General features: G+C 41.1%; 1 protein-coding gene across 4 annotated transcripts in view; it reads left to right on the top strand.

Moving 5' to 3' along the window:
• trip10a (thyroid hormone receptor interactor 10a) overlaps positions 1-11,719 on the top strand; it is a 44,316-nt gene extending 32,597 nt beyond the window's left edge. For all 4 annotated transcript variants that reach the window (XM_017701534.2, XM_017701535.2, XM_017701536.2 and 1 more), the window contains 5 exons: positions 591-700; positions 4,483-4,615; positions 4,695-4,783; positions 7,153-7,286; positions 9,370-11,719. In XM_017701534.2, coding sequence (XP_017557023.1) covers positions 591-700; positions 4,483-4,615; positions 4,695-4,783; positions 7,153-7,286; positions 9,370-9,521 — 618 coding nt within the window. In that variant the 3' untranslated portion in view covers positions 9,522-11,719. The remainder of the gene's footprint in view (positions 1-590; positions 701-4,482; positions 4,616-4,694; positions 4,784-7,152; positions 7,287-9,369) is intronic.
• The last annotated feature ends 10,340 nt before the right edge of the window (positions 11,720-22,059 follow it).

Raw genomic sequence — 22,059 nt, 5'->3', positions numbered from 1 at the left:
CTTAGTGGCTATTTTGACTCATAGAATCATAATACTGAACATACTACACTTGAAGCATATAACACAGCACGTTCTTTCACTGGAAAGGGTGGTTCCACTGTATTGTAGCTCCACCAGGCCTTTTGGGAAGGTTTTAGCACGCCTAGCTCTGTTTCATCACAGTCATGTAGCACAGTGGTGATTTTAGTTATAAATGCTGCAACTGCGTAGGACTAACAGGAAAGGATGATTAAGCGAGCACAAACATTCACAGACAAGCTAGATTGTATTTGAAACTGCAGTAGCAGAGTTCCAGTTACTTGCTAGATCTCATGTAAAACTCCACGAATGGCAGGTTGTTAAAGTCTAACAGTTATGAGTTCCTTCAGGCGATTAAAGATGTTCCCTTGGTACTAAATTTTCTCACATTTGTTCTCACATTTTCACATTTAAGAATTTTTTTTTTCCCCCCTCACTGTTTCAGATCTCATTTAATGATGGGCTTGTGGTGCTGAAGCGTCAGCAGCATGTGTGGGTGTTTATGTGGTGTGCGTTTATGCGTATATGTTTGCTCTGCCCGAGTGACATTATCTCCACTCCCATCTCCTCAGCCGGCTGCCACAGAGGACTTTGGCCACCTCCCGCCAGAGCAGCGCAGGAAGCGGCTACAGCAGAAAATCGATGACATCAGTAAGGAGCTACAAAAGGAACTGGATCAGAGGTAAGCACCGTGGTGCACCATCTCCCTGGCAACCATCACTATGACAACTAGCCAAAGCAAGATCCCTAGGGTCACTAGGGTCTGGGGGTTTCTTTGCTGCTTGAGGTCTCAGTGGAGATTCTGTGGTGTAGAAGTCTGAAGTTAAAGCATCAGGTTGGCAATAAAAATCAAATTTGCACATTTTTCACCCTTTACCCTGAATGCAGACCATCATGCAAGCTCCAATTTGGTCTCTGGAGTTTGCTTCTTTAGTTTAGCCCTGGAGCTGTGAGGCTAATGGAGCTAATAATTTATAGAGGCTGATAAACCACCAGTTAGCCTTGTGCGAACTGCAGACCCTTACCACATGTTAAGTATTCTCAGACTTGCTTATGTGGTCTCTGATACTGTATGGCATACTGTTATCTACAGACATGGACAAAAGTACACTACAAAGCTAAGTTCAGTAGTAGTGGCTGAATTTTGTTCATATTTAAAGATAATAGTTTGTCATATAGTAGTAACCACATAAGGAAGTCTATTTGAGATTATACACTACACTGCTTGAGGCACGTATGAGGGGATTTAGGCTGGTGCCAGTAGTAGAATAATTTTGTAGGACGGGCTATTCATTGTATGCCGGCAGGCAAAATAAAGGTAACAGGTGAAGGGCTTTGTTTTACATTTAATACATTTCTAAATGTGCTGCCTCCCAAGGTGTCATGACATATTGCCAGTTGCAAAGAGCAGTGCAGTCATGATACTACCTAAATCAAAGCTACAATACAATAACAAACGCGTACATTGAGAACTCAACATGGCAACACCTTCCCTACAGCCTGTGTCTATTCCGGTTAGATAAAATCAATCAACTGATGTGCTGTAACTTGGACAACAGAGTCAAGGGGAAACACAAACAGCTTTAAGGACCTGTATTCTACAGTTTTCTTTCTTTGTCCACAGAAGTCCATGTAAATTGATCAAAACAGTCATTATTTATTTTTATCTATGACCGATTGCTAACCTCTCTCTATCTCTTAAGACTAAATAGGCTATTTTTGTTGCTGTCCTTTTAAGATTGATGCATGTTAATCACTGCTGTTCTAACTGACTGCCCTGTATTTTGCATCATTCAAAAAGAAGTTAAAATATAAGCTGAAATATCCTTATTACTTCAGGGTGAGTGGGTGCATCTAAAAAAGTGGATGTATGTAAATGAATTGTTTTTGGTGACGAGAACAAGAGCGAATTCGATATGGTCCATTTGTGCAGCTTAGTTCCTGTAAACAGACTGTATGGACTGGGGGTGAAGAGCATGTTTTGACATGTTTTGAACATTGTTTGCATACTACAGCAACCTCTTTTATTAAAGAAGTAAGACTAGGCAAGCCTAGTTTTGAAGGACTGCCAGGCTGCACGTTCTGGGGCATGTATTGGGGGCAAAGCAGCGATTTTGAAAGTGAGGGTGACACTTGTTAGTGCATGACACCACTTAAACGCCACACCCCATGCTTGTATGTTCAATATTACTATTACAAAGCCTGTAGCAGGCTGTTAGTGCTTGGGGCAGCAATATACAAACGTACCCCACAGGGCAGTTAACCAGCTCACAAACGTATGGTACAAAAAACAACAATATCGACACACGATCTGCTTCAAAAAACACAAAACTATGGTTGTGCTCCAAATTAAGAAGCTGACCCATCACCGACCAGTGATGGGACAGTTACTCAAAAAATACTGCTTCTCTCAGACTGTAATGGAATTGCTGTACTTTTCCCTGGAAGTAATAATTAATCTCTCAACACTCTAATCTCTAAATTGCAAACAATAGGCTGCTCTCACCATTAACTTCTGCATTGCACAGTTTAATTAACTCTTTGTGCACCATTTTAGATTAAAAGTTAAAAAGATATTTTCTGCTCGATATTCAAATACTTTACATTTACAGATATAAACAGTAGAATAACAAATGCCTGTCCTCAGTGAAAAAACTCTGCTACTCTGCACAGTTATTTTTGTCTTTCATTTTCTGCAGCACGCTCTCGCCTAATGCCGGTTTAACATGCTCAATTGGCCGAATAAAAAAACCTGACAGAGCCACTAGAGCTCCCTCAGCTCATGCTAAACTTTGTCAGCTCGTGGCAACCCCCAGCATAATGTTACAAACAAGGACACCCACCCACTTGAGAAGCGACAGTCTTGGCTTTAGCTTACCTAACGCTGTATAACATGAGAAGTCTACACCCATTGGATGAATGGCGTTTAGCTGGCTGACTTCTCACACATGCCCACTACACGGTCTGGCAAAAAGGTGTGAACATTTTGTTTTAATGATGTGGGCCATGTAAAAATCTAAACAACCAAACATCATAAGCTAAAGCATACTGGCACAGTGAGCTTAAGATGTTTGTGGAATATTTACAGTATGTCATACCTTTTGATCACTTGATGTGAGGAATTAGATATTTGCTTCAACTTGGCCTATTTAAAGCTTTTTTCTTTTTTTTTTTTCTTTTTTTTTGAAAGAGAATTTCAGATATTCCACAAATTCACAATGGCTCAAGAATCAACATATATTGACAGAAATACTCTACAATGCTAAATAAATGACAGATGGACTGAGAATAACAAATAGATTGGAGGACTCACATTTTCAGAAATAATGCTGCATGTCATATCATGGTTTGATTGGCCAAAATACAATGAAGACAGAAAAAAAACGTACGTTTTAAATTACCAAGTTTTGTATATATAATTTAAAAAATCCTTCTCCTTGAAGGATTCCTTCTCACATCTTTCTGGCGGTAGGCTTGAAGTCTTCTCAGGGCAGGTTAAGCCCATCCATAGCCCCCCAGTCTCATGTGAAACATTAAGCCAAAAAGTAACGCAAACCACGAGGTTCAAATTATGGCAAAAATCTAAACACATCAGTCCAGAATGTCACATTGTGCACATATTAAAATGAAGTCATTTTATTTGAGTATTAATTGGCAGCCTAGCCTTAATCTTACTTAAATTGTAAAATGCCTCTGTTTTATATATGAAAACATAAAGATTGGATTACATTCAAGATCAGCTGATACTCCTTATTGAAGGACTCGAGTCTGATCAGAGGGCGGGTGGGGGTAGACCAAATTGGGATGTCTCCTAGCCACATTGTTAGATGATTCCTAAAGAACAGGTAATTTAATATATTAAACTAAATCAAAACAGTCAGCCAACCAAAACTGTTCAGCTTTTAATTGGTCAGAACTGACACTGAGAAAATGCAATCTCATCATTCAGGGTTTTCGGGGGAGCTCAGCAAATATGAGGTACATCAAAGACCCTATTTTCACATGCATCTAAGCACATACTGCTGCTCTCACACATGCACCCGTGATGTATATCCATACTTTTATAAACAGTTGGTTTGAACCAAATAGACCCGCATTAATACATGCCAAATGCATGTGTGCTGTTGTGTGGTGGAAATGTTTGGTGGAAGATGTTTAAAATTGTGCAGCAGCCCTTTAAAAAGGCAAGAGGCTATAGGAATTGATAAGTTGGTTTCGAGGGGAGTATCTTTTTGTGGCAGAATTCTAGCACCAGACATTTAACAAGTTGTCCCCAGGCATGTGTTCTTGTTATGAGATTACATCTGAGCTTGAAAGACTATGCACTCCCTCCTTGACACCAGGCCTGGTTTAGGCAAACTTCAGACACCAAACATGCCTTAGATTATTGACTCCATTTTAGGTAAAGGCAACACTTGGTTCTGTCCTCTCTCTTTTTATCTCTCCTCTCTTGCCTCTGTGCAGTGAGGCTCTGGGGAAGATGAAAGATGTATATGAGAAGAATCCTCAGATGGGCGATCCTGCCAGCTTGGCCCCACAGATCACCCAGACTACCCACAACATTGAGAGGCTTCGGGGGGAGCTCAGCAAATATGAGGTACATCAAAAGACCCTGTTTATCAAATGTATCTAAGCGCATACTGTTGTTCTCACACCCTTGCGTCTCTGTGTTGCAGTCGTGGCTTGCAGGAGCTGGAGGTCGAGGAGAGTCTCTCCGTTACTCCACTCACTCACTGAACAACAATACTGGCAACAATGTGTACAGGTCAGTCTTATCTTCCAGACAAGCTACACAGCTCACACGCACGATAAGCTTATCTCAAACTCGCATGTTTGCTTTAAATAAAGTTCAGGTTCAGAAGTGGGGGCGGTTATCAGTGTTTGAGGGTTGGCTGGAGTCCAAGCAATGCAAAACAATAAAAGTAGTGAACTGCTTCAATTCACAACATTCACCAAAGGTAGTTCAGATGTTGGTGAGGAAATAAGTGAAGTCAGCAATTAAGTGTAGGTGTTTCTGCAACACATAATGGTTTTTCATGAGAGAAAAGTCTTGGTAATGTACACCTGGCCTCAGGTATAATTAATTTAGATGCTAGGATCAAAGTTCTTATACCCTGATATTGTCTTAAGATAATAAGTGATACGTGAGTGTACAGTATTATTAGGCTGCAAAGCTTTGAAGTGAGCTATACTGCACAGGAGCTAAAACTGCGGTCCATAGTAGTGGACAATGAATGAAGGCAATGCAAGTCATTCCTAATCATCTGGCTCATCACACCACTGTATGACAACACCACCAACTCTGAGAATCACACAATATTTGGTGTGCTGTAGAGTTGATTTAACAGTGGCAGACAGAAAATCAAAAATGAATATGTCCCTATGAAGGACAATGAAAAATGAATATTTAGACAGTTGATTATGTAAATTAACTCACTGAGTTTTTTGGGTGTAAATGTGGTCTGTGAATATAAAGAGCTGTTACAATAAAATATTTCGAAACTGAGCTAAATTACCATTATGGAACAAATGCGTGGTGCTTTGTTTGAGCCCGTAGTTTTGTTGCACAGTATATGATGAGAATTAGATAAGAATAAGTGCTATAATAATAAATATGTAGATTAATGTTATTCAGGCTACAGCTTTATTTAACCGGTTTAACATTTTAAAGTGCTTGTTCATTAGCTGATGAATGTTTCCTGGGTGAGCAGATGGCATTTTTTCATGTGGAAAATCTTTACAAGGTGCAAGTAAGTTATGAGTTAGCTAGCTAATATATACTGTTTTCCAAAAGTATTCACTCACTAATCCAAATCATTTGAATTCAGGTGTTCCAATCACTTCCATGGCCACAGGTGTATAAAACCAAGCACTTGGGCCTGAAAACTGCTTCAACAGACGTTAGTGAAAGAATGGGTCGCTCTCAGGAGCTCAGTGAATTCCAGCATGGTACTGTGATAAGATGCTACATGTGCAACAAGTCCAGTCATGAAATTTCCTCGCTACTAAATATTCCACAGTCAACTGTCAGTGGTATTATAACAAAGTGGAAACGATTGGGAACGACAGCGACTCAGCCACGAAGTGGTAGGCTAAGTAAAATGACAGCGAGGGGTCAGCGGATGCTGAGGCGCACAGTGCACAGAGGTCACCAACTTTCTGCAGAGTCAAACTCTACAAACCTCCAAACTTCATGGGGCCTTCAGATTAGCTCAAGAACAGCGTAGAGAACTTCATGGAATGAGTTTCCAAGGCCGTGCAGCTGCATCCAAGCCTTACATCACCAAGTGCAATGCAAAGCGTTGAATGCAGTGGTGTAAAGCGCCACCAGTGGAGACGTGTTCTCTGGAGTGACGAATCACACTTCTCCATCTGGCAATCCGATGGGCGAGTCTGGGTTTGGTGGTTGCCAGGAGAACAGTACTTGTCTGACTGCATTGTGCCAAGTGTAAAGTTTGGTGGAGGGGGGATTATGGTGTGGGGTTGTTTTGTCAGGAGTTCAGCCAACTCAGCAGACCAAGAGATTTTGGATAATTTCATGCTCCCAACTTTGTGGGAACAGTTCAGGGACAGCCCTTTTCTATTTCAGCATGACTGCGCGCCAGTGCACAAAGCAAGGTCCGTAAATACATGGATGAGTGAGTTTGGTGTGGAAGAACCTGACTTGCCTGCACAGAGTCCTGACTTCAGCCCAATAGAACACCTTTGTGATGAATTAGAGTGGAGACTATGAGCCAGGTCTTCTCATCCAACATCAGTGTCTGACCTCACAAATGTGCTTCTGGAAGAATAGTCAAAAATTCCTGTAAACACACTCCTAAACCTTGTGGAAAGCCCGCCCAGAAGAGTTGAAGCTGTTATAGCTGCAAAGGGTGGGCCGACATCATTTTAAACCCTATGTATTTAGAATGGAATCTCACTCAATTTCGTGTGTGTGTGAAGGCAGATGAGCAAATACTTTTGGCAGTGTAGTGTATGAACCTCTGGCAGGACAAGCTGCTTTAAGCTAATATGGGTTTAAATTTTCCAGTGATTGACATTAGTAATGTACCACAGTGAGCTTTAGTGATGTTTGTAAGGAGAATGTTTGCTTGTTCTGACAAATCACTTGAACAAACTTGTCTCTCCATCCAGTCCTGATGGAGCCCAGTCAGATGAGAGCACTCCTGATGCCTCACAGGCCATCTATGCTGAGTTTGACGATGACTTTGAGGAAGAGGAGCTGTCTATTCCTATTGGCCAATGTACAGCACTCTACAACTTTCCAGGTGTGAATGAAATTGCTTTGCATTGCTATTGACTTTTACGACTATTCAGGATTTGTTTTGATTTCTTGTATAACTGTTTTATCACATGTCTGTAAAGCACTTTGAGCTACCACCAGCATGAAAATCGGATACCCTTTCATTGTGCTCGTAATCATCACAGGTTACAAGCTGTTTTTCCACACGTTGCAGGCAGTTACACGCTTCCACCAGAGAGGTCTCCAAATCCCCAAAACTTGCACTTTACTTGAAGGGTGTCTACATAACACATTAACATTTTTCATAAACACTTCATAACATGTTCATAAATGCTTAAATCAACATTTATTAATTGTTTTACATGGTATTAATATAGACTGTTATGTAATTTTTCTCAGACATTTTCAAAATAAAAGTCCTGTTTTTAAATTTTATTTTCAGTAAAACGCCTCATCTCTGGACAGCCGAAAATGACCTCACTTTATCCATTCAGTCATTAAGTGCTTTGACGCTCAGGCCTGCTTTGCTTATACTTTGTACTTCTTTTTATTTGTTTTTTCTTAAACTTTTGTGCTTTGCATGCCACTTTGTTATATGGATAGTTAGTTATCTTCAGCTTCATGTTAATGTGGGGGTGGGGCTCATTGGATGAAGAAATTTTACAGGGCCATAATAATATAACATTCCCTGTGGATGCTGGATAGCCCCATCAATGTAAGTAGGCTACTTTGTGTTGAAATTTAAAGCTCCACATAAGATGCATTTCAGTCCAAGTTTCATAACTTCTAGGGTAAAAGCAAAACAGAATTTATTAATCCCTAGGACAACAGTGCAACAATTAAACACAGTGTCAATTAAAATAAGATAATAATGCACAATTATAATTGTGCCTGCTCCAATACCAGAAGTGTATTATGTGAAGTATTCTTTGGGATAGCAGCACTTACATAGAGCACTTACCCCATAGAGAGTTACACTTGGGATAGATAATGTTTTCCTCAACAATGCGTCGGCTGTTGAATTAACCTTTTGGCAAAATAAAATTTTAAAGAATACCATGGAATAAAAGGGAGAAAAAATAAAGCGCAAAATACAAATGCTTAAGAAGAAACAAATAATTTAAAAGAAATTGAAAGTGTAGGCAAAATATGCCTCAGTTTCAAAGCACTTAGTGGCCAAAGGGGTAAAGCTGGGTCCATTTTATTTTGGCTGTCCAGACATTTCCCTGAAAATAATTTAGTTCTTCAAAATAAAAAATGTAAAATGTAAAATTTTTGTAAAATGACGCAGTTGATATTAGTATCAAATAAAACATGTATGATTATAAATGTAGATTTAAAAATTCATGAACATGTTATGAATTGTTTATGTAAGATGTTGTGTGAACAACATTCAGTAAAGTGTTGCCAAACTTTCTTAGTGTAGCTTTTAAGTAGTTATCAGAGTTGATGTCACTAGCCTCAAGAGGGTTAAGCTATGCCCACCTTCACTTTGTAATTTAAAGGGGAATTCTACCGTTTTTTTTTTTTTTTTTTTCCAAAATTTCTGCATAATTAAAATAAGTAAATTAAAATAAATAAGTTGTCATTCAAGTGGTTTGAAATAAAATCCTTTGTTCTAGAGAAACCTGTGGAGTCGGAGTTGTTCACAGTGGTGATGATGGGAACCAGACATCCAAAACGTTCAGTGCTTCTAAAAGCTCATTTACAGGAAGTTTTTTTTTTTTTTTTTTTTTTTACAAAATGGTTTCAGAAATGTGAAGCATTATTTTACCGTTACGTGTAGAACTCTGAACACACGTAGGTACATTGGTGGTTTTGGACAGTAAATGAATGACTATATTTGTATTGAAGACATCATGAGCCCTGACTGCTATCACCACCACTGTAAAGAAATGAATCAACAAGTTTCTCAAGTATTTAATATTAAGCCACTCTGAATTCATTTTGTTTACATCTCAGTGGCTGACTTATGCAGAAAAAAGACAAACGGTGCAATTCCCCTTTAACAGAAGGTGTGAAGAAAAGTATTCTTATGAGTATTTGTGTTGTATTGAATGTTTTCATACTCTAGTTGTGCCTGTAATAAGTTATATTCGTACTCACAGGCTCCAGTGAGGGCACCATCGCCATGCAGGAGGGTGAGGTTCTTGCTGTGGTGGAGGAGGACAAGGGCGACGGCTGGACGAGGGTGCGGCGAAACAACGGTGATGAGGGCTACATTCCCACCTCCTACGCCAACATCACACTCAACAAGTGACCCATTACAACCCCCCCCATGCAGCTGCTTTACAGCGCCGTCCCCAGCCCTGGAGCACCTCCCCATAACGGCTCATCGTCTGCCACAGACCGCTGCTCTCTTCAGGGTTCTGAGAAAGAGAGACCGGGAGAGATGGAGGATAATATTATATGTGGAATTTATTCTGACAGGTGCTGGTCAGGTCAGCGAGTGAGAAAGTTGGAACCATTCCATGCATTTTTCTTTTCACTCCATCCCTCAGCCTTTCCCGTTCATCAAAGACAGCCCGCAGAGTGGATTGTGTTTGGATGCTTTAGGCGAATAGGATCCGTACGACACGTTTCACAAAGTGCGCATGGAATCGGACAAATGATTAATTCATCAGCTTGAGCCTACCTTGTCAGCGCCGATCAGAAGACGATCACTCGTAACCATAGCTACCCTCTCTCTGTCCCATGCCCTGACCTTCTCGTTTCCTCACAGTTTTCCAGTTTAAATATTCACTCAGACATAATGCACAGGCCATTGAGCGCCACTCCTTTGCAAATGCCTGCCTACGTGTGCAATTATAGTGGAATGATTGAGCGTCTGTATGAAAGAGAGAGAGAAGGATAGAGAGCACATTAGAAACCAATTGATAAGGTCAGACATTTCTTCGTTTATAAATATTAATGGAGTATTAAATACTACATACCCTGCAATGCAAGACTGTTAAGACAATCAGCGCCATAATTAAAGGGGATTACCATCAAGGAGTCAAAATTTCTGCATAATTTAAGGGCTTACATTAGAGGTGGTCTATCCTGCCTCTAGAGTCTATCGCAGTGGTCATTGGGTAAAAGGCAGGAATCCGGTCATTGCTATTGTCCATAATTCCGACCTTCTGTAGGACTGTACATTTCACAACAACCTACTCTAAATCATTTTCTTCACATCCTATTCATGTTATTATGCAGAAATCTTTAAAAATTGGTGAAATTCTCCTTTAAGCTCCTAATTTCATCACAGCTTATTACAGTTCCATCTACAGATATTTTGCAAATATACGATTTTGTGCTGAGAGACCATAAGTTATTCATTGTTTTTAAAAAGAATATTAAATATTGTGTGGTCACATGTCCAGAAAAGGTTACTGTACACACCGCAGTTTATCAGCGATTAACGTGTAAATAAATAAAAGAAAACAAAAGATGTGCAACATTTTAGGACTTTCATATTTATGTATAAGAAATAATATATTTTAGATATCACAACACCACTATTGTCTTACTAGCGTTTTGTCCTTAAGGAAAAAGGATTGTATAGTCAGAGCCGGTTCCTGTATGCAGTAGTTAAAAGTGAGGAAGACGTGTCGGGATATTTTATTGCTGTAGTTCGCCTAATTGAGCCAGAGTCTGCTCTACCTGCGAGGCAGTTTCTTATGTCCAGGTGCCTTCTAGTTAAGCATTGTGTATGTAACATTTACAGTACAGCTGTCTACTGTCCCTAGAGACTTTATAAATGTCAAGCACATTTCTCAGATGATAAGGTGTCATGTGTTTTATGATCCATATTTGTCACTGTGCTGATATGGTGACAATTTTACTGTTTCTTGTAGTTTCCCGATGTGAGATGCCCATTACTGACTTGTTGCTAGTCACATGATTAGTCATAAAATGTGCATAATGTCACTATCCACCATCTGCTGGGATGAAGAGTCATCTCAGGTCAGGCACATCTGTCCACCATTACTTCTTGTCACTGCATGAAGTCCCATGCTCTTTCTGCAAGCTTTATTTTGCTTAATATTTCATCAGGTTTTAATGGAAAATTCCACTTTATGATGGCTGTCCTGCTGCTGTTGCCCACAGTAAGAATTTTGTAGTAGGTCAGTGAAAGATATGCTGCCTTATTGGAGACATTCTTTACTTCCCTGTGACTCACAGATGCCCCCTTCTGATGGTGAAATGGGTTTGCTGTTAGCTTCATAGCTAGAGGTCTGCATGGGCATGAAAGTGAAGCCTGAACTGACCCGTATCTATGACTTTTGAAACCTGACCCAACCAAACAAGGCCCGAGTCTTGCTGCTAAATTTGCCACCCAAACTCGACCCAAACCTGTCATGTGCTAACAGAGATGGAATATCAGAGGTGGTTTTGCAGTGCTTTGTTTCCTTTGTTGCAACATGCCATTTTTACCGATTTGCACATCTGTAAATACACTAACCGCATTTATCAGTATGGTTTTGTGGAATTGCTGATTGTACCTGACAGAGAACAGCATCCACTCTTGTCTGATCAGCTGTTAATATTAGCCCTGCTGCTCTAAAGTTCCTCTTGCTTTTGCAGAAATGCCTAACAAACAAGAGTAAAGATTCGCTGTGATGTTTCCAGCAGCCCAACGTGTCCCTCTCCTCATCCATGATGTGACCAAGACTGACCGTAACTGGAACTTCGTTCCTGGTTTTGTTTAAGGACACGTTCATCCACTCCTAACACTCCAGAGCTGTAGACCATAACATTGAGAGAAAGCACAAGTGTGTGAATTTTGCATAGGTTTATTCATTCAACTAAAAACAGATCTACTACAAAATCTCTAATTACACTACAAATCCAAGTCTGATGATGTACGTGAAAAATCTGCCTGAATCCAGCCCAAAACCTGACTCAGTTAAATTTTGGGTAGCAGAAGTTCCCCACCCTGATCCTGGACCATGCTGCCCTCTCAGCTTTGTATTTGTATCTTATTAATGAGCTGATAAGATAAATCAATAAAGCAGAAAAACACCAAAATATGCAGGACGGTGTTCCTCCAGGACCAAGGTTGGAAACCACTATAGGCCAACAAGATTGACCAAACAATTGGTGGACCAAACAAATTAATGAGGTCTTTTTCTATGTCGATCAGATATTGTTAATAAAAAGGGTAAAATAAAAAGAAAAAACACAAAAGGAAAGCAAAAGAGAGGAGTCTTAAAAAGGGTGAGACTATATTGCATACTCACAGACCAGTTTATTAGAGACCTTGTACTTCCACTTACTGTCCACTGTATTGGAAACTGTTTCTGCTTACTGTCCATTGTATTAAAACTTGGTACTTCCGCTCACTGTTCACTTCAATAGAAACATCTACTTTCTATTCCCTCTTACTTTAATCGAAACCTCGTACTTCCGTTTATTGTCCACTTTATTAGAAACCTTGTATTTGTACTCGCTGACCAATTTATGAGGTCCACCTGCCTCATAGATCCATCGTGTACAGTGACAGACTAGCCCAGCTGTTGCTGCGCAGTTTATCAACCGCCCTCTACCTCATTCATTATTTGCCAGATCTTATTTGAGTGATACTGGCATTGTAGTGTGTGGCACTGGTATGTGTGTATAAGGTACTGCGGCATCTCTGCTAGATTTAGTGGTCCACCACCCCACCCGAGAGTGCTCTGTGGTCAGAAACTGACCACTAATTAAGAAACAGAGCATGGCAAAAACAGATGGCAATATAAGGGAGGTGTTTCTGATAAAGTGGCCAGTAAATGAGTCTCCTATAGGTGGCAGTGTTGCTCCACAGATCCAGTCAGATGTTTTGGGGGTTGAGCTTATTTATTTAATATTTGTGGCCTGACTTCAAAGAATAATGTGCATTTAATAAGCTGAGTTGGAAAGGTGTAGATAAAGAAATGAGCATGTGCACGAACCTGAGGCTGATTCTGGTCAAGCCATGCAGCTGAAGCTGCACAAGGCAGAACTAATGTAGGTATTATGAGAGAGCTGGTTGCGTGCCCATGCAAGCTGCTCAACAACTACAGCCCCGAGCATTCATGTACATGAATGGACAATTTGCGTTACCTTTTTACAGTAAGTCACAGGCGAAGGACTTTTTTTTTTTTTGGTAATAGCCTGCTTTCTCTGGGGTTTTCCATACAATTCTATAGACAGACTCACCTTTGTAAAATACTATTTTTTTGTTGAATTTATGGCTTTCCCATATGTTCCTCCTGGGACCCTGTAATTTATATGCTCTGTCACGGCTTCCCAAGGCACCTTAAAGGTCAGTTTTACCATAATACTTAGGCTGTCTGAAACTGATGCGGACGGTAAGAAAGGTTTCGAAGGTTTCGGGGGACGACTTCTCTAAGATAAGATGCTTCTCCCCAGAGAAGTGCATCACTGCGCTGCTTTCTGGAACAGAGACTCCAAACAAATCCTCCTCTTGGGTTAATACTAGATTCAGGGTACGCCACCCGTGCTGCAAGATCTAATACGCTTATTCTCTTTGAACCTCCCCCACTTTGCACTAACTCGCCCTTTATCTTTTCCCCATAGGAAGACCAAACATGTGGCATTGTGTGTTCATTGTGTACAGTAATCCAGCACGACTCAGTGAGGATAGAACTGGATTTCGCTCTGTTCTCCATGTGCCTCACAGTGGGACGTTGCTTGTCCTCAGCTCTGCAGCCCACCTGAATATCTAGCAAGCTAAAAAGCCCATAAGCTGTAGTTTCCTCAAGCAAGACTTGTAGCTTTGTTGGAAGTCAAGCTGGCCAAGAACGGCCTACTTTGACTGTCAGTGACCGCTTGAATGACCTGCTGGCTTGACCAACAGTTAGTCCTTAATGCTGCACAATCAGATTGCTCCAATTTTGGTATCAGTTTAAGGTGTTATTGTGGGTTTTTCAGCTCTTAATGGGCTGGCTTCAATATACAAATCAGATGTTTTAGCTTCAAGAGCCATCAAGAGCCCCAGGATCTTCTGATCAATACCTCCTAAGGGTTTCCCCTTCAAGGAAAAAGCTAGAGTGATCAGGTTCTCTCAGTGGTGGCTCCAGTTCTTCCTGTTGGGATCAGGTGGATGTCTTGATTACTTTAATCTTGTTTTTCTGTTCTTTTTAACATGTTCCTTTCTTTTAAAGGCACACTCTGGCCAAAATGGTAAATGGTAAAACTATACCAATTTTGTGCGTGCTTACATTCTACAGTGGTGCTGCAGTAGTGTCTTTAGTGGGCTTTTCAGATTTAAAGACTAAGAAAAGCCCCTTTTATCCCAGGGGTCATCAACAAGAAATTTTCATGACATATAGACCAGTAGAAATGCTCAAATTGCTTGGAATAAAATTTTTTTAGATTGACTTGCATTAAAAGTAAAGCTTTTTACTATGTTTTTGCCTTTTCATGTAAAGGCACTATTTTGAGGTTTGTTTTGTTTTTCTCTGGACTGTTTTTCACACACACACACACACACACACACACACACACACACACACACACACACACACACACACACACTGACCGGCCACTTCATTAAGTCCATCTCCTTGCGTCTAAGCTTATTGCCCACTTACTATATAGGTGCACTTTGTAGTTCTACAGTTACAGACTGTAGTCCATCTGTTTCTCTGATACTTTGTTAGTCCCCTTTCACCCTGTTCTTCAGTGGTCAGGACCCAGATGGACCCTCGCAGAGCAGGTACTATTTGGGAGGTGGATCATTCTCAGCACTGCAGAAACACTTACATGTTTGTGGTGTGTTAGTGTGTCTTGCGCTGGTATGAGAGCATCAGACAACGCCAGCTGCACTACTGTGTCTGATCCACTCGTACCAGTGCGACACACTTTTTGGCCTGTACTAAATATTATTAATTAAGCATTTAAAGAGACTGCGGTTGCCATTCACATATGTTAGTTTGTTAATCCTGATCTTTAGAAACAAAAAAATTGATGTAATTGGACCTTCACAAGCTTTAGTTAGGTACCCCAGATGTATCTTGGAGAAAGTTGAAAAACTACAGCTGGTTTGTGGTGGTGTTTTTGGGGGCAAACCGAAAGCTGGCGCATGCAGAAGGAAGCCAGATGTCTTACTGCAGATGTATAAATGTAGGAACTGACTTTAAATCCTTGTAGTGATATGGAGAATGGATTACTCAACAGATCAGATGAAGCAGGCAACAAAGCTAAAAGCTTCAGTTAGCAAGGTAGTCAACAGGTAGCAATGTGCTAACCCGGCTTTCAGAATATCGTACCTCAGTTTGGCTTCTTTAAATTTGCCTTCTCTAAAAAGGCCAAGTCCTTGTACCTGGAGTCCATTTTGTGCTGAAACAAAGGTAGAATCTCTGTTTTCTTGACAATTCTGTTCAATAATTGAGGTTTACTAATGCTAGCTTGGTTGTGTTTATTAGCCACAGGAGCAGCTGAGAAATAAATATTACATGGGAAACAGCCAACGACATGCTCTTCTTTTCATGTGACGTGGCATAAAGATGCGGCTGGTGGTTTTCAAAGTGGTGCTACAACAACGACAGACCTGCATGAAACAAACTGCTATGCAGTCACTCAGCAGCAACTTGTACTGGGTTATAACACCAAATAAGTGGATTCCCCTTTAAAGATGGTAAGACTTGAACTTCACAAAGTTTTTTTGTTTTTCAATCAAGAAACAACATCTGACATTATCACCGTTAAGGTTCATTGGTGTCATAGTGTGCTGAGCAGGCATCTGCCAGCTAATAGTGTCTAGCTAACATTTAGCCTAGTAAGCACCACTAAGGACTCCCCTTGCAACAAGGCCACTTCTGCTACAAGGAGTACAAGTGGACAGCTAGAACCCTGTGCCGCTAGAACCAGGCAGGAGTTCACAAGTTTTAAAGTGCATTAATAATGTTTGTCAACAGTCCAGAGAACAGAGTTAGATATTTAAAGTGTGTGTATGATGCTAATATATTGCATAAATTTGATAAAGCTCTGCTTGAGAACTGTGTGTGCGTGGTTTATGAGCAGCTTGATTGATAGCCCTCTGTTTAACATGCCTAGTCCTCCTCAGAACTAAAATCACTGTCCAGCTACTATGTGACGGTAACTGGACGAAAAAAGTCAGATGTGTGGACGGACAGACAGACAGATGCAGCAACGCAAGAAGGAACCGACAACAGGGAGCTACAGACGGGTGTTCTAGCTTGCTAGCTTTTGGCTATTCTAGGTTAGCTTTAGCTTGCTACGTTTCTCTGACTCAAACTGTTTTGTGGGGGCGGGGCAAGAGACATCAGCCTTGTGATTGGTCAGGGGAATGCTCATGAAAGCCTTACCTCACATTAGGACTGACCTGTTTACATGAAGAGGAGGGAAATATCATTAAATATATCGGTCATTTATTGGTCATTGGAACATTCATTATTATTCGTTAATATTTAACATTTAAATTAATATTTAAAGGGTGTACTTAGCACACGTTGGAAACAAAACCTTGTATCTCCAGAATGGTAACTTTACAGGAGAAGGAAAAAACCTACATTACTTTCAATGTAAGTCAATGGAACCAGAATTTTTTTCCAAGTCATTTTGGGTCGTTTCTTTTGGTCCATTCACCATGAAAATGACATACAATATAAAGGGCAGCAGGCACTTTCACAAAACTGAAAAATGACAAAAAAATGGAGATGCAAGGTTTTGTTCCGACAACAGCGATCTTTTTACTGTTTGCCTGCTAGAACAAGATTAACCTAATTAGAAAGAAAGCAGATTTAAGTTCTGGGTGTTTAAGCATTAATTCTACCCTTACATACAAAGGAGCATAATTAGGGTGGGTGGGTTGGGGTGTCTTCCGTGTAGGGCCCCCACGTGTTCCTAAACGGCCCCGACACGCACTGTATTTGGGTACTGATGACTGACTATGTCATCAGTCTTGGACGTTGATATTTTGTATCCCAGTAACGCATCTGAGTGAATGATCTGTGAACAGTGAGCGGCTGTATCTCCGATAAAAACTGCTCTGTGAGAAGACGCATCAGATATTGAGGCACTGTGGGGGTCTACTCAAGTATTGATTGCATGTGAGACAGTCTGTGGAGCAGCCGGGGGAGAAATGAAAGGAAAATGATACGCACTTTTGACGTTTCTTTAGTTTTAAAATTTGTTCTTCTTTTCACTGCCCTTGCCAGGCATGAGTGATGGGCAGTCGCAAAGCTGCAGGTGGTGGAAAGGTCACTGCAAAGTCAGCTCCCAACCAGAGGAGCTTATTGTATGCTACTCTGTGTGTGGGGGGCTATTTTTAGAGATTGGTATTGATTTCAAGTGTGACTGTTTGCTGTATTTGACATCACACTGCAGCCACTGAGATTTGTAATGTCACGTTGAAGCATGTTAATGTGTGTGTGTGTGTGTGTGTGTGTGTGTGTGTGTTTGTTTTTCTGGGATGATTCTAGTCTATTATACAGCATGCTGCAAAGTCAAAGACCACCTTTTATGTGTTTCATTTCCAGCCAAAATAACCATAAGGTACAAGTTATTCAGCATTGGGGGGAAAAACAGAAAACACTAATTGTGTGAAAACAGTATTTACTGTGTTCATCCTTTACCTTTGTTACAGCTTCTGTTCTTTTCAGGAGTCTTGCTTTCAGTTTTTTAAAGCAATCTGCTGAGATCTCCAAAGTTCAGTCTTAGATGTTGGTTGCATTTTATGCTTATCATGATCCAATCAATCCTAAAGATATTCATTTACGTTAAAGTCTGGGGGCCAGAGCTTGTTTGTTTAGCAAATATTCATCTTTTTGATTCTTTTGCTCAGTGAGAGCTCCTTGTCAGCTACACATCCTTTCAGACTCATAGTGCTGTGTTGTGCTTCTCCCTGTAGAAGGATGGACAGAAACACCTGTGGATGTTTTCAGATCTGAAGAGCTGATTTTCTCCTCCCTCTCAGAGATGAAAGCTTTAAGTGCTGTTTATCTGATGGGGACAGTTCTGGGGGCCTACCAGCACTTGCATAGTCCCATTTTCTCTCTATGTTGTAATCATTTTTTGAACTGTATGATGTATTTGCATAATGTATGCTGGAGCATATAGTAAGGAAACACTGATGGATTAAAACACAAAAAGAAAGCAAAAGCCTGAATTCTCAATGCTGCACAATAGCCCTCCTAGGGTACCTGATGGTTTTGTAAGGTGTTTTGGCTTCTTTAATGGGTTGATATCACTAAGCATGCAGCTACTGCAAGGCAGACCTACATCATTTGCAAAGTGTTCTTTTATGGCTGGGCTCAGCGACACGCAAAACATTTTTTGAAGCTCTGTTTCCAACACTGTTTTTTTTTTTTCACTTTTTTTTTTCATTTGTCTTTCTTCATTATACAAGCAGATTATCTTGTATCTAATCTCATCTGAAATATCTCCTTAAAAACTAATAACTTAATACTTCATCGCTGTTATGACAGGATATTAAATAAGCGAGGCGCAGCCTCTGATTTTTTCATAGTACTGCGCTGTATATGTCTCGTCAATATTTAAATGGTCAATACGTGTTACTCCCAGACTTGTACTACAGTGTGGTAGTGGACTACTAGTAAACTTTCACCGTTTCACTAATATGGCACTAACCTTAGACCAGAGGTCGGCAGCCCAAATGTTAAGAAAAGAAGTCGCTCCTCAATCGACAGCTTCCTGTTCAAATTTTTTCATTCCACCTTAAATAGTGCCTGATGAACCAGTGTTTGACAGTTTCTCGTTGCAGATTAAACATATCAGGAAACCAGCTGGAGTGATCAGAAACACAAATAAGTCCATTTGTCTCCAAATTATTGTTTATCTTAAATCTTTCTCTTTGCCTTTTTGTTAGAGATGACCAGATTGTTGTCTGCGTTGCTGTGGTGACCAGCAGTCTGCACTCTAATCTTCAAGGTTAAAGGGTGAATTAACCCATTCGTGCAGTGAAACACCACATACACACTAGTGAACACACACAGTGGGCAGTCCTATCTGCAGTGCCCAGAGAGCAGTTGGGGGTTGGGTACCTTGCTGAAGGATACCTCAGTCATATACTGTTGGCTCTGGGGATCAAACGGACGACCTTCCGGTCGCAAGGCTGGTTCCCTAACCTCCAGCCCACGACTGCCCTGATGACAGTTCTATATAGAAACATGAATATTCAAAGATCACTTTGCATGCTTAAATCGTTAAATGGTTCTTCAGATTGATGGAGAATGTGTTGTATGTGGTTCTATTTGGAACCTTTTTGATGAGGGTTTTTTGTAAGGAGGGTTCTTCTGTTGTCACAATGTCAAACTTGCAATGATAGAAGACCTTTTTGGTGCTATGTAGAACTCTTTTCAATCTGAAGAGCCCTTTTACAATGTAAAGAACCACTTAATTATGCAAAGGATTCTTTGACTGTAAAATGAGGTGAGGACTGAGTCCCCGAGTCCAGCACGCCTCAACCGCCTGAGTAAGTAGAGGCGCTGATGTGCCTTCCTGATCAGGCTGGAAGTGTTATTACTTCAGGTAAGATTGTTACTTAGGTGTACGCCCAAGTACCTATAGCTGGAGACCACTTCCACTGCAGATCCTCTGATGTGTAGGGGGAGGGGAGGGGTGGTGTTGCCCTTCTGAAATCCACAATCATCTCCTTTGTTTTCTTCACATTGATGCAGAGATTGTTCTCACTGCACCAACTCTCCAGGTGTTCCACCTCCTGCCGATAGCCAGACTCATCACTATTTGTGATGCATCCAACCACTGCCGTGTCGTCCGCAAACTTTACAATGTGACAGCCTGGATGGATGGCTGAGCAGTTGTCAATGTTGGCTTTGATGTGGGTCATAACCAGTTTTTCAAAGCACTTTGTTACTATCAGGGGAGAGGGCTACTGGCTGATAGTCATTCAGTCCTTCCACTGTGGAGCTCTTAGGGACTGGGATGATGTTGGCAGTCTTCAGGCAGGTGGGGACAACTGCCTGGATTAAAGAGGAGTTGAAGATGTCTGTCAGCACCTTGGAGAGTTGGTCTGCACAGCACTTCAGCACAGTCCCCGGAATGTTATCCGGGACAGCAGCTTTGCGGGGATTAATCTTCTTAAGGATCCTCCTCACCTCAGTTTGGGTCACACTGAGGGGCTGTTCTCCAGGTGGTGGAGTGAGTCTGGTGCTGGAGGGTGTGTTTGGGTCCTCAAAGCAGGCATAGAACTTATTGAGAGCATCGGGCAGTGAGGGGTCCCTTGTGCATTGTGCATCTCTGGTGTTGTAGTCTGTGATGCACTTGATGCCCTTCCACATGCTCCGTGGCTCCTGGGAAGAAAAATTACCTAGGATCTTCAGAGTGTATGTAGCTTTGGCCCTCTTTACGCCTGCCGTCAGCTCTCGTCTAGCTCTCCTGAGTTTCTGTGAATTGGCAGACCTGAAGGCAGCATCTCTGACTTTCAGCAGAGATTGGACCTCTGTATTCAGCCAGGGTTTCTGGTTCGGGTAGCACATCACAGTCCTGGTGGTACTGACATCCTCAACACACTTGCTGATGTATCCGAGGACAGCAGATGCGTAATCCTCTAGATTCAGATCTCCATCATGCACAGCAGCATCCCTGAACACCTGACAGTCTGTGCACTCGAAGCAGTCCTGCAGCACAGAGTCATCATCACTAGGCCACACAGTAATGGTCTTCTGTGTGGGCCTGGAGCGTCTCAGCGGGGGATGATAGGCAGGGACCAGCATGATGGAGATGTGATCGGAGAGGCCAACACCAGCGTTTCAGGCTGTTTATCGTTAAAACTGTGTTCAAATGATCAGCAGCGCTTTATTTTACTGCAAAGGAGGATAATTTTATTTTTACCTACAAATCTAATTCTGCTGTGCAGCCACAACAGGGCAGTAAAAGAACTGCGTGTCGCTGAGCCCAGCCATAAAAGAACACTTTGCAAATGATGTAGGTCTGCCTTGCAGTAGCTGCATGCTTAGTGATATCAACCCATTAAAGAAGCCAAAACACCTTACAAAACCATCAGGTAACCTAGGAGGGCTATTGTGCAGCATTGAGAATTCAGGCTTTTGCTTTCTTTTTGTATTTTAATCCATCAGTGTTTCCTTACTATATTATCCAGCATGCATTATGCAAATATATCATACAACCATTGGGAATCTCCCACATAATAGCTAATGTAGCCACTGATGTAGAGGCTAATAAACGCAGATAAATTGTGATGTAATTTGGCTTCCTAGCAGTAATGTTAGCTGGATAATGAAGCATGGCTAACAGAAAAAAAAATCAAACTGCCTGCCTTCAAATACCTTAAATGCTCAGTTTTTCAAAAGTTCCTCCCACCTTCAGGATGCATCATCAAAAAAAGTGTTTTCCTAGTCTTTAAAATGGAAAATGTCACAGTAGAGACCAGGTTGCACTTCATGTTGGCTTAAGTGACCTTTTAACAGGGCTGTTTCTGAATGTTTTGGGGATCCTACGCAACATCTGACACCCCTAGGGCTCTCGTTCCTGACCCACCTCAGTCATATTCTTTTGTATGCATGAATGAAGAATAACTGTTTCAAAATAAATCAAGCCATGTAAGAAAAGACACTCACTATTCTTTCTGGACAAAAAACATTACATGCATTTTTAAAAATACATACTTGCGGTCCCCTGAGGACTCCAGGGCCCTAAGCGACTGCTTATTCTTCTTATAGCTGGAAACAATCCTGAGCCTTATTAATATTTTCCGTTCAGTAGCCCTGCTGAAAGTCTATTATAAGCACAGAAACAGAATAGTAATTGCATATACTGTATGCATTCGTTAGTAATAAATAGCAACAAAGGGTTCTGTTGAAAGCAAGAGT

This window comes from Pygocentrus nattereri, chromosome 1, assembly GCF_015220715.1.
Source record: "Pygocentrus nattereri isolate fPygNat1 chromosome 1, fPygNat1.pri, whole genome shotgun sequence".
Classification (NCBI taxonomy): Eukaryota; Metazoa; Chordata; class Actinopteri; order Characiformes; family Serrasalmidae; genus Pygocentrus; species Pygocentrus nattereri.
Note: the sequence above shows the minus strand (reverse complement) of the source record. Positions and strands in the feature narration are given on the sequence as shown.